At 41.3% G+C, this 15921-nt stretch overlaps 1 protein-coding gene across 1 annotated transcript in view; it reads right to left on the bottom strand.

Moving 5' to 3' along the window:
- Positions 1-10383, bottom strand: part of pacrg (PARK2 co-regulated) — a 268864-nt gene extending 258481 nt beyond the window's left edge. Inside the window, exon 1 of the mRNA XM_088354393.1 lies at positions 10214-10383. Within this exon, the coding sequence (XP_088210519.1) occupies positions 10214-10282 (69 nt within the window). The 5' untranslated portion in view covers positions 10283-10383. The remainder of the gene's footprint in view (positions 1-10213) is intronic.
- Positions 10384-15921: the final 5538 nt, after the last annotated feature.

The raw sequence follows: 15921 nt of genomic DNA, 5'->3' as shown, positions 1-15921 counted from the left end.
ATACAAGCCTTAAACATACTAATACCAGCCTTAAACATCCAAAATATAGCACTGAAGCAACTTACGAACAAATTTAACTTACCAACGATCGTCCGAAAGCTATCTCGTTCGTAAGTAGGGCAGCGTCTGTATATAAAAAAATGTAAGCAATCAATTACCGTAAATTCCGGACTATAGAGCGCACCTGATTAAAAGCCGCACCCACCACATTTTAAGAGGATAACCGCTTTTGTACTTACACAAGCCGCACCTGCACATAAGCCGCATGCGCCCACATTAAAATATGTAACACAATCACAAAATTAACCCAAACCTGCTTTGAGTCCCGCGATTTTAACTGAACAAAAAGTACACAGTCCAAAAACACAGCCGGCTAAATGAACGGAAAATGATACCGGTACTTAACATTTGATGCAGACCTGCAGAGTCCGGGTCCCGTTAAAAGTAATCTAAGGAAAAAAAGTGTATATTTCCAAAGGTAAGGGTGGTAAAAATATATATCCACTATTGTCTGCAGTATCCACAAACACTCACCTTTACCGGTCCCCACTTCCCGTCATCCCCGGCGTCTGTTGCGCCCCTTATTTTTAATTGATCAGTGCAAGACTTCTCAGAAAAAGTGTCCAAAATAAATACAAATAAATACATTACAAAAATATACAGTTGCAAATACATATTATACATGGTTACACATATTTACAAAGAAAGACGGTACACCGAGAGTTTTCAAAGCTTTAATAATAATATTATAACTTTCATCCCAAACCGTGCCTGTGAAGGGTAGCAAAACGCTACTAACAACATGCTCACAATACAGTTAACGGGTCTGTTAAAAAAAACATACCGTACATGTTGAAATAACGGTAAACCATTCTAATCTTCCTCCCCATGACTGACGTCATCAAAGTCCTTTAGTATGGGAAAGAGTTTTTGTCATATAGACGTCGTCCCACGCTCCCATATTCAAAAACACGCTAGCAACACGCTCGTAAAGTAAAGTTTGCGTGCAGTAGCTCTGTTTCCTTCTTTATCGGACTGCTTAATTGCATTTAGCTTGTAAGCTGCGTCATGTGCCTTGAACTCGAGCGCCGCTAACGCTGTTAGAAAAATGACAAATTGGCCGCATCACTGAATAAGCCGCAGAGTTGAACGTTTGGGGAAAAAAGTAGCGGCTTATAGTCCGGAATTTACGGTAGCTATATTTTTCTCCGGCCCGACCCCTTGTATAATTGTTTTTTTTTTAACAAACCAATGCGGCCTGCGACTCGAAAAAATTTGGAGACCCCTGCCGCAGTCCCAAAAAATGCAAATAATATTGTTGGGATATCTTATCAGAATGGGTGGCACAGCGGCTTTAAAAAGTGAGCGTGGCCAAAAAATAAAAATAAAACGGGCCGTTCAGCATAATTAACTGGGCTTCTAACGCACAAACCCCCTTAAGCGCAATAAGACCCCCATTAGCTGACACCGTATTAGCCAAATTGATTTGAAGGTCGTGATGAAAATGGAGACGCAAACAAGCCGATGGCTCCCGTGTGTTCGCCATTGCAAACTGACAAGCTCCTTGATAGCGCCCGGGTCAACGCGTCCTTTGCGTCGGTTAGCGCATGACACGGGGCTAATTAACTGCGGAGCCGGAAATAAAGGCTCTGGGAGGCCCAATAAACATTCCCCATTAAAAAGTGTTTCATTAGGATGCAGGCTACGAGGCTTTCAAGGAGAACGGAACAAACACAAAGGCCGGCGTAATTGTCCGGAGAGCTCTGAGGAGAGTAAATACAGAGATCCCTGGGTTATCGAAGTTAACGGGGACCAGAACCAATCGCGAAGTAGCATTGCACCCTTATAAAAGCCCCCGAGATGACGTCATTACCGACTGAAAGTATACGACTGTGACAAAATAACAACTATAGATCTACAAATAAGAACAGAATACAAAATTGCAGTTGGATAAATAACCTTTATTGTCAGGGCTTCTTCTTTTAGAGTAAGGAAGTGATCTAGAAATTGGCTAGCTAGCTGCACCCTAGCATTGTGTAACTGCGTCTTCAGAAAGGTCTCTGCGATGATTAAAATACAAGAGTCATGAATGTAGTGGTTTCCGAGTTGTAGCTCCAGGTTATTTGTTTCATGGGTAATGGATCAAATCAAATGATGACTCAAGACACGTGTTAAGCTTTCTCTCCTGGCTTTGATCTCTTTGATCTCCGGCAAAACGAACATAAAATGCGACAGAAACAAAATGAAAACAAATCCAAACAGCTTGCCGACATCATTTTTGCCGTTCCACGTATTCCGTTACTTCCCAAGCCTGCACAAAATTGAGTCATTTTATTCATATTTAGTTTCTTTCTGTCTTTTATTAGCATATTTGGTATTGGAGTAATCCAAAAGTACCGTATTTTCCGCACTATAGGGCGCACCGGGTTATAGGGCGCACCCCCCAAAAATAGTTTTTGGTCCTATATCTTCCATAGATAAGGCGCACCGGGTTATAAGGCGCTACAACGGGAACGTCAACAAAACAGTCAGATGATTCAGTCCAACTTATTACCCCCTTAACTTTCCGAAAGCTTGCAAATACGTGTCGAGAACACGTGCGGATGCGGTGTCCGTACGATGTCACTCAAATGCATCGTTCCAAATATCATTCGGAAGGTTAAAGTCTTGGGATTCAAGAAATGCCAAACATTCCTTGGTTTCTATTTTCTTTTTCGCTCGCAACTTTACCGTGCATATGACAATAAACACTTGGAATTGAGTTTAATTTAAAAAAAGACACTCCAATTCATCCATTTTCTGCACCGCTTATCACAGAAACATCGAGTTCAGTCTGAAACAGGATACAGGGACAATATAAAACCCGGAGTAGCTCACCGAAGTCGTTGTGTTCATAATAATGTGCAGCCAATGTCCTCTTATATCCGTGAGTGTAGTAAATCCAGGAGAATAAAATATTTACACATACAGAATAGTAGAAAAATGCTTTCTGTATGCCATCAAACCACGTGCTATTCGCATTCATCTTTTTCGGCCAATTGCAGGCTTTGTTTTACAGCTTAAGCCAATGCCAGCCTGTAAATGATAAAAGGATCCGCCCCTTGACCTCCAAATAACTTTAGCCAATAGTGATCGATTCAAATGATGATTGACACATTGGTTAGCCAATAAAACGCCGGTAAACAAATCCCAGCATACACCGCAGACTACTTGGCGTTCGGGGGAAAATCTAGTCGGCGGCTGCAAGTTAGTTTGAAGAGTTTGCGATTTAATATTGATCCATAAATAAGGCGCACTGTATTATAAGGCGCACGGTCAGCTTTTGAAAAAAATAAAGACTTTTAGGTGCGCCTTATAGTGCGGCAAATACGGTAATTGAAAGTAATCCAGTTAAAGTAACCCTACCCAACCCTGTGAATGGATAATCTGAGCAGTTTAGTGACTCACACTGCACGCTTCCATGTTTGTTTTAACATTGATAACGGGTTAAAAAATGAATCCGTATAGTTTATTTAATGGCAAAAAAGAGTTAAGCGTATCGACTTTTGTTTTAATCCACTAACACAATCGCAACGACAGCCCCGACCTGTCTTTTTTTCTGCAGCACCCAAATGGAAGTGAATAACAGCTTTGTTTCTCACACTGTCTGCAAGGCAAGGTGACAACCTCCCCCTCGGAATATAAACTGCATCGGTTCCTTTTCTCTTTTTTTTTTACTTTCCTTGCTTCCTCAGGGATGAATCACTGGAGAAAAAAATGGCTGCGACTTTCAGTGGTCGGTGTTAGTGATTCAATTTCTATGGCCGCAAATACTTTAAAGTATAATAAGCCTATGCTTCAAGTCCCCGTCGCCTTTCTGGGATTTGGAATGGCCCTGTCGTAACTTACAAATCACGGCCGCCGTCGAGTCGGCCTCGCCGTGGCGATATGTCAGAGGGAAAACAACAAACGTGGTAGCGAGACCTTGAAAAGAAGTATTTTGGGGAGGTTTTAAGGATTAGGTCCATTGCTCAGGTTTTCAACAAACAGATCTTCACTGGAAAAGCCCAAAAAGTCGATAGAATAAATTCGGGGATTCGTTCCAAAATTTAGCTATGTTAAGTCTTCTACGATCCCTTTAAAGCAGGGGTGTCAAACTCATTTTGACTCGGGGGGCACACGACAGAACAAACATTCTCTCGGTGGCCGGACGAGTATATTAGAGAGACAGAAAAAGAGAGAGAAAGAAATAATAGAGAGGAAAAGAAAAAGGGAGAGAGAGAGAGAGAAAAGAGAGAGAAAAGAGAGAGAGAGGGAGAGAGAGAAAAGGGAAAGAAAGGGAAAAAAGGAAGGGAGAGCAAAAAAAGGTTAAAGACACAGAGAGAGAAAGAGGAACAAAGAAAAAGGGAGAGTGAATGAGAAAGAGATAGAGAGTGAGAGAGAAAGGGGCAAAGAGAGAGAAAAGAGAGAGAGGGAGAGAACGTGAGAAACAAAAGAGATAAAAAGAGAAATAGTGAGAGAGGGAAAGAGAGAGAGAGAAAGGAATCCAAAGAGAAATAAAAAGAGAGACGGGGATAAAGGAGAAGAAGAGAAAGAGAGAATGGGAGAAAGAGAGAAGGGGAAAGCAAGAGAGAGAGAAAGAGAGGAAAAAGAAAGAAAAGGAAAAAAAGGAATGGAGAGCAAAACAAGTTTTCAAGACACATAGAGAGAAAGAAACAAAGAAGGACGAAGAAAGAAAAAGAGATTACCGATTGGAATCACCTGTGCCAGCACATTAGGCACCAGCCGCTGCGGGCTTTCTGATTGGCTGCCTGTCACTATTTGAATCCAGCCCCGTCAGTCCCGTTGTCGGTCCGTTTACTTATCAGTTTTTACACGGCAAGCCCTTTTTCGACCCTGACTCACGCCTGCCCCGTTTTTTGCTCCTGTTTGTCTCCCGCTACGATCTGTTTTGATTTCGACCACGTCTGCTCTCTTGTCCCGGCTAACGACTCGTTTCCGACCTCGACCACGTCTTGCTCTCCCAGTCCCCGCTACCGACCGGTTTTCCGCCCCTGACACCGCCATCTCTCGCTACGGAAGATCCACTTCCGTGTTCGGATCGCAAGCTGAGTACGAGAGCGAACACCGCATTGTGGGTGCACCCCTTCCTCATTCCTTCAATAAAACTTGTTGTAAACGTTACGCGAGTGGGTTCTGCTTCCGTTCCGGTCCTGACAGTAAATGGTAAATGGTCTGCATTTATATAGCGCTTTTCAAGTCAATGAAGACCTCCCAAATTGCTTTACAATGTGCTTCACACTTACCCATTCACACACACTCTCAGTTACCATTCTCTACTTTTGTCCTAATGTTTAATATGCATAAAACATTTTTATGGTTTTACTTGTGGTACTGAGGGTTAGGAACACAGTAGCTCATGACCATAGCTTTCTATCCCCGCCATACGGCAATCTTACCTCAAGATCCCCATCTAAGAATTGAAGGATTTTATCCATTTTACTAGAAAGGATTTTATACGATTAAATACAAGTTACATTTATCGAGTGCAATGAAGATTTTCACTGAGTGGGCTTCAGGTCACGCTGTTCCAAATGTGGAATGTTTTGGCTGGGGAATTGTGATTACAGGACTCTGACGGGGGACGGCGGGCGATGTTTGGAGAACAAGGCCCTGATGACGTAGAAACACTCGGTGTTGTTTCGTTTGGTCCAGACAGCGGGACGCTCTTCTCCGACATGGTGGGACCCCACGTGGGGGCGCATGGGAGGAGCCGGCACACCAGCTTGCGGAAAAAACGTGGGCCGAGAGAAGGAAGCAGAAGATCGAGAGAGGAGGCTTGACAGAGACTCGTGCGACAACATTTGGCTAATTCAGCCATATATTCGATGGAGTTCACTTAAATTGTTACTTATAACAATTATTGTTTTTTCTGCGGTGCCGGTTGATTTGGGATGCATTAACTCTGTATTAGCATAGGTTTCAATCCCCCATTGAAAGTAAGTTGTTAAATTGTTTAAGAAATCTCATCTCATTAGCTGCACCGCTTATCCTCAGTAGGGTCGCGGGGGTGCTGGAGCCCATCCCAGCAATCATCGGGCAGTGGGCAGGGGACACCCGGAATTGGTTGCCAGCCAATCGCAGGGCACACGGGGACAGACAACTCACTCGCACAGTCACACCTAGGGACAATTTGGACCGGCCAATTCACCTGAAATGCATGTCTTTGGAATGTGGGAGGAAACCGGACAACCCGGAGGAAACCCACGCAAGCACGGGGAGAACATACAAACTCCGCACAGTAAGGCCGGGAGCGGGATTTGAACGCGCTTTACAGTGTGCTTCACATTTCCCAATAGCGGCCTTGTATTGCAGCCATGTAAGACGCTTACCTGCTTATTGGGGGTATTAGGGGTTCAGTGTCTTACCCAAGGACACTTCGACATGTAACACGGACAAGCCGGGATTCGAACTGGGAACCCTTGATCCCAAGACGAGCGCTCTACCTACTGAGCTACTGCTATTTAATTCCTAACAGGATGGATTAATTTCACATCCCGGGTGTCTACTGTGCTTTTTTTACGCAGAGCTGTAAAAAATATGAACACACTCAACTTTGGATTCAATAAACAAAGAAAAAACATGAATGTAAACAAAAATAAGATCTATGGTTTTGATCAAGCTTCACGGGAAATGGTATGACATGGAATTTCGTCATGTGACCCAGGAATGTAAATAGCGCCACACATCAACACGGCTTTCATGTTCATGCAACTTCTCCAAGGCAGACATTTGCATTTTCTTCGGCGTTTCCCCCCTTCAAAAGGTACAATTTCAGCTATTTTGGGGGTGACATTGACATGAGCATAAATACATGATAACAGCAGAACCATGCAAGTATTACAATTCAAATATATACTCCATACTTCCGTAGAACGTTATATGTGATACTCCATATTTGCTTAAAGGGGCAGCGTGTAATATTTGACCACAAACAAAAAAAGAAGAGGAAAAATGAAATGGAAAATAATAATAATTAAAACTAAGGCGACTCAAAGTGACCAAAATGCATGTTTTTCATTCTTATTCTCATGCACGGCCTTTCGTGAATGAAAGATAAAAAAGAAAAGAAAAAAGAATGATAAAGGAGAAAAAAGAAAAAAAACAAATGGAAGAAACAGGAAAAACAGAAAATAAGTAAGGTAAAAGGAGAACAGAGAAAGAAGCAGAATAGAAAAAGAAGGAAAAGAGTAAAAGAAAACAGAAAATTGAAAAAAAGAAATAAATAGAAAATCAAACTAAAGAAAAAGAAAAAAAAGTGAGGGCGAAAAGAATAAAAAATGAGAAACGGAAAAAGGTCAGAAATAAGGTTAAAAAAAAGAAAGACAACAGAAGAAAATGATATAAAAAAGACACACCAAAAATACAAGAGTAATTAGTTTTTTAAGGGGTACCCTTAGCAGCAAGATTGCTGACAAATATGTCAGCTCCCTCTCGGTGATCCCCATCTTCATCTCATCTCATCAGCCGTACCGCTTATCCTCATTAGGGTCGCGGGGGGGCTGGAGCCCATCCCAGCCATCTCCGGGCAGTGGGCAGGGGACACCCTGAATTGGTTGCCAGCCAATTGCAGGGCACACAGGGACAGACAACTCACTCGCTCATTCACACCTATGGACAATTTGGACCGGCCAATTCACCTGAAATGCATGTTTTTGGAATGTGGGAGGAAACCGGAGTGCCCGGAGGAAACCCACGCAAGCACGGGGAGAACATACAAACTCCGCACAGGAAGTCTGGAGCTGGATTTGAACCCACGACAGGTTCCCATGACATGAACTGTGCCGCACGAGCGCTAACCACTGCGCCGCCGTGCTGCCCATGATCCCCATCTTATGTCCGATAAATAAAAATGTATCCACCTTCGAGAATTTAAAAAACGCACAATTATATGCTAGTTTATGTATTTTTGCCTACGATTCAAATGAATATTGATATAGTTGAAATTATTTTTCACCACCAGGTGGCGCTAAAAAATTGATAGTTACTTTTCAGGAAAAGAAGCATCTTGTTTTATTACTGAATACTAAAGTTAAATGCCAACAGAGATGATCTTTGTACAGTTTAACAACAGAAAATGGGAAATAGTTTCCTTTTTTTCAACATTTATTTGTTCTTTTCAGGCATGTGCAACCAGGACTGTCTCAAAAAAAGAGAATATTGGTTTTTTTTTTGTAATGCAAATACAATTTCATACGTTTTGGATTCTTTACAAATCGTTTTTATTGTTTAATATCTTGTGCATCCATTCAATATGGTAGGTGTAAAATGTAAAGAAGAGATAAGTTAAAGTGTAATAAGAAAGCTTGATGCGGTTGAGAAAATGATTGGATTGCTTTTTTTCGGCTACTCTGCCTGTTATTGTAATATTGTAATTACCTTATTTTCCGGACTATAAGGCGCACCCAAAAACCCCAAATTGGCCAGAAATTTGAATGTGTGCCTTATAATCTAGTGCGCCTTTTGTAAGAAAAAATATTGGAAATGAATACCAGTACATTATCACATTTGGGCAATTAGTGATCAGTCGATCAAAGTTTCTCAAACTTCCTTCATTTTCCTCAGTTTTTCCTTGCCCTCATGTAGGTTTTAGATCAGGGGACGCTGTCATAATAGTCTGTATTACTTGATGGTATAAACTTTAGCAGGGCTTCACCTCCATTTCCTTCTTGGGGGTATAATTAAATATATGCAGAAATGACTCCGCCCTGCAATAAAGCCAGCTTCACATGGCTCTCCTAACCTAAGGTTTGAGAGCGTTCTCCATTCGGGCCCCGGTGCTACGGAATGCTCTGCCCCCTTAATTTCAATCTGCAACCTCAGTGGAACGGTTTAAATCTAGGCTTAAAAAACACTTCTATTCTAATGCTTATAAATGACCTATATTTCACGTTGACAATACATGTGTATTATTTGTTATTGCAACATCATTTGCTGTCTGGTCATCCTGGAAGGGGGATTACCTCATGTGCGGTCCCTTAATTTTTCTCATGTTGAGGTTTTTGAGTTTTTCATACCTGTCAACCTGTACGGTTTTGCAGCACAAAGTACGTTTATTATGCATTTTAAGACGTGTACGACGTACAAGAAAATCTGTACGGAAAAACGCAAATTTGTCAATGATGGGTACCATCCGGTATACACCGACTATCACGAAACGGCAAATCAATCAAGGCAAACGAGTTTGAGTTGTGTAGTGAAAGGAGGTCCGTCTCTTTTTAGAGAACCGGCTTTTTCGGCTCAACTCATTAAAGAGAGCCGGCTCTCAACTGGCAATTTAATGCAGAAAATGAATTCATGATTTGAATAAGAAATTGTATTATTCTACTAAATTATATTTGAATGTATTTTTTTCCTTCTACAGTGAACGTCCAAGCCACTTCATTTTTGAACTTTTTTTTATAATAAACGTCATTCATGTCGAGCAACTCAGGATCTCACAACAAAATGTTATTTAACAATACATATCGTATAACGGCAGCGCAGTGGTTAGCGCTTGTGCGGCACAGTTCATGTCATGCGTGGGTTCAAATCCAGCTCCAGACTTTCTGTGCGGAGTTTGTATGTTCTCCCCGTGCTTGCGTGGGTTTCCTCCGGGCACTCCGGTTTCCTCCCACATTCCAAAAACATGCATTTCAGGTGAATTGGCCGGTCCAAATTGTCCCTAGGTGTTAATGAGCGAATGAGTTGTCTGTCCCCGTGTGCCCTGCGATTGGCTGGCAACCAGTTCAGGGTGTCCCCTGCCCACTGCCCGGAGATGGCTGGGATGGGCTCCAGCCCCCCCGCGACCCTAATGAGGATAAGCGGTATGGCTAATGAGATGAGATGAGATCAAATAACGAAACACATGTACAATATAACATGCAAACTACATAAATAAACACGTTTGAAAAAACAATATGGTGTAATATTATTTTGTAAGGGAAAATACGATAGTTTGTAAGGGCATGAAGCTGTGGAGGTTGACAGGTATGATTTTTCCTTGCCCTCATGAAGGTTTTAGATCAGGGGATGGTGTAATAATAGTAAATAATAAATGTAATGTAATAGTAAGTGCAGCCCTTTGATACTCCTTGTGATTAAGGGCGTCACTAATAAACATGACATGACTTAAAATCAAATGAGCTAACAGGTAATAATGCTAACGTCAGACGTGAAAGACGACGTCACTCACCGTTGAGTTCTTCATAGCGGCTTTGACGGTGAACGCTTGGACGTGGGATGTTGTTTTACTCCTTAGCATGTCCACTTTGTTTCTTTTTATTCTTGTTTTATGACTTAAAGAGGTCACGTCACTAATTTGCGACTTTTTCTTCTGTTTGTTTAAGTGGACTCCGGCGTTGGTTGCCGGGTACATGTGCGCATGCGCAAAGAGCAGACCTTGCCGCCATGGCAACCGGTAAACAGCACTGGAAAAAGAAGATTTTTACATAATAATATATGATTATTTTGTGTTCATCGTATATTTACTTCTTCATTTGATAAAATGTCAGCGTGGTGAAGCAATTGTGTTAAAAGTCAGCTTTAATTAGATTTCACTGAGATGAGACGATCATCGTCGTCACCATTATTGTTTGTTTATTGTTATTTGTAAGAAATAATCACAGAGACAGATTAAGATAAAACAAAAACAAAAAGGGATTTCTTTTTGTAATCTGATTTTGTATAGTAATGTAGTCCCCCAGGATACGGCATGTATCCGTTCTGAGATGGGGATCTCAAAGGGAAATTACCAAATAATGGGGGATTGAAACCTATGCTAATACAGAGCTAATGCATCCCAAATCAACCAGCACCGCAGAAAAAACATGAAATAAAATAGTATACAGTTAATATTTCCTATGTGTAATATACATAAATAACATTCTAAGTTAATATACATTTAAAGGAAAATTTGTATTTACCCTTGGTGTGATGTGACTTGAGCTGGTCAAGTAGTGTAGCGGGTGGATGCACTGGGGGAACTGGCGACGGCGGATTAAAAATCAAACAGGTTTTAAAACCTCAACTGCTGAGTATTTAAAAGATGTATTTGATCGAATTGCCTCCATATTTTTAACAATAGTCCAGATTGTCGATTGGTTATAGCAATCGCAAGCTTAATTTCCATGGTTATCATGTATTTCCTTCTCCCTTTAACATCGGTGCAAGCCTTGGGACCCATAGCGAATGAATACTGTACAAAAAATAGAGCACCGATTCCAGTTTCTTAACGAAATGAAGAAAAAAGCATCGCGGGAGGTACTTCAGCCAATAACAGAGCAGTGTTTTATGTGATGTCGACTAATAGCAGACAGAAACTTAGAGACGAAACTCATCATATGAATGAACACATTAAAGTTTGAATTTTATTGGACACTGAATAATTTTATACATTTGACTATAAAGGATTTTAAACGATTGAATACAAATTACATTTATGGAGTGTGATTAAGATTTTCTCAGAGTAGGCTATAGTTCAATGACCGGTAACGCTGTTCCAAATGCAGAATATTTTGACTAGGGAATTTTGATTACAGGACTCTGACGGGTGGACGGCAGGCGATGTTTTGAGAACAAGGCCCTGATGACGTATAAACGCGCGGTGTTGTTTTTGAGTTTTCCAGACATCGCGACGCCCAGTTTGGGCTTCATTGGCACGCCCATGGGAGGAGCCGGCACACCATCTCGCAGAAAGACGTGGGCCAAGAGGAGAAGCGGGAGAAAGAGAGAGAGGAGGCTTCCCAGAGGCTCGACGACACTGATTTACAATGGAGTACACTTCGTTAAATTGCTAGTGAAATTAAATCTGCCCCCGTGTGAAAATTTCGGCTTTTCTTGTTCGTCTTTTCCATCAAGAAATGCACATTTTTGGGTGAATGTAGGATGCGTTTGGTTAATGGAGTCAGATAACTAATTTGGACGGTTCGGTAAACGATACATTTTAATATTAAAAACTAACAACACGTAAAATAATTTGTTGATGTTGTAAATTGGGGAAATTGCCGAAAAAAATTCCACACCGTAAAGTGGAGAATATATAATTTTATATATAATATAATATATATTTGGCTCTTTAGAAACAGGATAATTTAAGATTCAAAAAAAGAGAACATGAATTAAGTTAATTATTTTTGGAAAATGTTTAATAAATAGATTTTTTTTATGAAATAATGTGCCTTGGCTCAAAGGAGGTTGGGAAACACTGGTCTAGTTAGATAACCAGGGTTGGGTAGGGTTACTTTAACTTGATTACTTTCAATTACTTTTGGATTACTCCTATACCAAATATGCTAACAAAAGACAAAAGAATATATATATATATATATATATATCACACATCCACCTAGTGGGTGGTGGCTAGAGTAATTTCTGACTCTTTTTGGGAGATTGATGCTATAGTTGCTAACGCTATAAAACTGCAGTATTTAAAGTGACAGTGTGAAATAATTGAAGGATATAAAGGATTTTGTACAGGGTTGGGTAAGGTTACTTTAACTGGATTACTTTCAATTACTTTTGGATTACACCAATACCAAATATGCTAATGAAAGACAAAATAAACTAAATATGAATAAAATGATGACTCACAACACGTGGTAAGCTTTCTCTCCTGGCTTTGATCCCTTTGATCTCCGGCAAAACGAACATAAAATGCGACGGAAACAAAATGAAAATAAATCCAAACAGCTTGCCGACATCATTTTTGCCGTTCCATGTATTCCGTTAGTCCCCAAGCCTGCACAAAATGTAATAATTTTATTAGTATTTAGTTTCTTTTGTCTTTTATTAGCATATTTGGTATTGGAGTCATCCAAAAGTCATTGAAAGTAATCCCGTTAAAGTAACCCTACCCAACCCTGAAGGATACCCGATGTTAGCGAGCAGCTAGCCAGCCGATCTCTAAATTGCTTTATTACACTGAAAACTGCTAAAACTGAGGGATTAATGTATGGCCTGCATGTAACTATATATATTTATCTCTTCCTACTTGCATATTTGGTATTGGAGTAATCCAAAAGTCATTAAGAGTAATCCAGTTAAAGTAACCCTACCCAATCCTGAATATAATATATATTTGGCTCTTTAGAAACAGAATAATTTAAGATTCAAAAAAAGAGAACATGATCTAAGTTAATTATTTTTTGTTTAATAAATGGATTTTTTAATGAAAAAATGTGCCTTGGCTCAAAAAAGGTTGGAAAACACTGGTCTAGTTGGATAACACAACCATCACTGTATCATTGCAATTACAGCAATGTGGCACTCTTAATTTTCCCATATATATATATTTTTTTGCCTCTGGAGGACTTCTGGTGAGCTGGCCAGAGTGTTATTAATCGCCGGCGCTCAGGCAATTTCTCTAAAAGCCCCTATTTGTTTTTATAGCTCCTCGGAGAGCCTCAGCTACAACAGCGACGGGCGGGAGATTGTAAACAAGAAGAAGAAAAGTCATGTCCCTGTCAGCAATCCCAGCCTCTTTCTCTTTATGCTTTTCCCAGGGAGGATTACAGAGTTTTCAGAAAAAGAAACCGGAACGTCAGCATTCCCAGACTTCAGCCGGACGGAGGAAATGATTGTTCAAAAGGCGGCGGCGCTATCTGGGGGGAACCTGAAGGCAAGGGCGGACCCGATTCAAGAAATGAGCTTGGTAGGGCTGTGAGCATCCAGAATCCAGAATGCTTCGATGTCACACATACAGTGAAGAAAATATTTGAACACCCTGTTATTTAACTATTTCTCCCACTTAGAAACCAGAAACGGGTCTGAAATTTTCATTTTAAGTGCATGTCCACTGTGAGAGAGATAAACTAAAAAGAAAAATCCAGGAATCACAATGTATGATTTTTTAACAATTTATATGTGTGATACAGCTGCAAATAAGTATTTGAACACCTGTGCATCATCTAGAATTCTGAAAGACCTGTTAGTCCGCCCATTAGAATTCCACCTGCACTCCATGTAGCATCCTGAATCAGATGCACCTTTTTGAGGTCCTTAGCTGCATAAAGACACCTGTCCACCCCATACAATAAGTAAGACTAACTTGTAACATGACAAAGACCAAAGAGCTGTCTAAAGACACCATAGACAAAAGTGTACACCTCCACAAGGCTGGAAAGGGCTACGGAGCAACTTGGTGCAAAAAGGTCCACTGTTGGAGCAATCATTAGAAAATGGAAGAAGCTAAATATGACACTCTATCTCAATCGGAGTGGAGCCCCATGCAAGATAGCACCTCGTGGGGTCTCCATGATTCCAAGAAAGGTGAGGAATCAGCCCGTAATACACGACAGGAGTTGGTCAATGACCTGAAAAGAGCTGGGACCACCGTTTCCAAGGTTACTGTAGGTATCACATTAAAACGTCATGCTTTTAAATCATGCAAGGCACGAAAGGTTCCCCTGCTTAAACCAGCACATGTCAAGGCCCGTCTTAAGTGTGCCTATGACCATTTGGATGATCCAGAGAAGTCATGGGAGAAAGTTGTGTGGACAGATGAGACCAAATAGAACTTTTTGGTCATAAGAAGAATGAAGAGTACAATCAGAAGAACACCATCCCTACTGTGAAGCATGGGGGTGGTAGCATCATGCTTTGGGGGTGTTTTTCTGCCCATAGGACAGGGCAAGTGCACTGCATTAAAGAGAGGATGACTGGGGCCGTGTATTGTGAGATTTTGGGGAACAACTTCCTTCCTTCAGTCAGAGCATTGAAGATGGGTCATGACTGGGTCTTCCAACACGACAACGACCCGAAGCACACAGCCAGAAAAACCAAGGAGAGGCTCTGTGAGAAGCATATCAAGGTTCTAGCATTGCCCTGCCAGTCTCCAGACCTTTTGGAGGGGGCTCAAACTCAGTGTTTCTCAGCGACAGCCCAGAAACCTGACTGATCCAGAGAAGATCTGTGTGGAAGAGTGGGCCAAGATCCCTCCTGCAGTGTATACAAACCTGGTGAAAGACTACAGAACCCGTTTGACCTCTGTAATAGCAAACAAAGGCTACTGTACCAAATATTAACATTCATTTTCTCAGGTCTTCAAATACTTGTTAGCAGCTATATCACACAAATAAAGTGTTAAAAAATCATGCATTGTAATTTCTGGATTTTTCTTTTTAGTTTATCTCTCTCACAGTGGACATGCACCTACGAGGAAAATTTCAGACCCCTTCATGATTTCGAAGTGGGAGAAATAGCAAAATAGCATGTGTTCAAATACTTGTTTTCTTCACTGTATTTTGTTAGAACTGGTAAAACAAATGTATATGTATCCCTTGCCACTTCGCACTTCTGTTATCGCTAATTCGCTACTGTGATTTTCATTCAATTGTCTTTACTGTCATTGATATCAATGTATCGTGCATTGTGTTTCTAATTGACAGCAGTCCGAGTGGAACAGATTAGGGCCTCTGTTATGTGGGCGATTGTGATAGGCTGCCGTGGGTTTTTAGTCAAACTGCCGGGGCATCCACCGTCAACATCTCCAAATCAAAACAAGCTAGGAAGAATACCGGCCATTAGCTTTCATCGCCTAGTTACATCGAAAATAAATTCATCGAATAAACCAGACTCTGAGGAATGTCAGAAGAACGTGAAAGAAATGCTGATCACCGGCAGGTGCTGCGTGGATTGTTATTGCGTTCGGGAATCGACTGAAGCGGCGTTGGAAGGCAAGCGATAGCCTGGTTGCAGGTCCGGCCTGCTGCTACGGCTAAGCTGACTTCCGATGTCAGCGCGCAACCAGCTGGTCGGAGGGGCTTCAAAGTCTATGACGGTGTGGCGAGAGTCAGAGTGTACTGATTTACGCTCGGGGGTCAGGGGGGGATTTAGCCTGGACCACACAGTGGTGGAGAGGGCTTGCGTGTTGACATAAATGGTGGTTCTTTGCTCATACCTGGA

Source organism: Urocampus carinirostris, chromosome 15 (genome assembly GCF_059441175.1).
Source record: "Urocampus carinirostris isolate Australia breed hairy pipefish chromosome 15, RoL_Ucar_1.0, whole genome shotgun sequence".
Taxonomy (NCBI): domain Eukaryota; kingdom Metazoa; phylum Chordata; class Actinopteri; order Syngnathiformes; family Syngnathidae; genus Urocampus; species Urocampus carinirostris.
The sequence above is the reverse complement of the archived record's forward strand: the minus strand, read 5'-3'. Positions and strand labels throughout refer to the sequence as shown.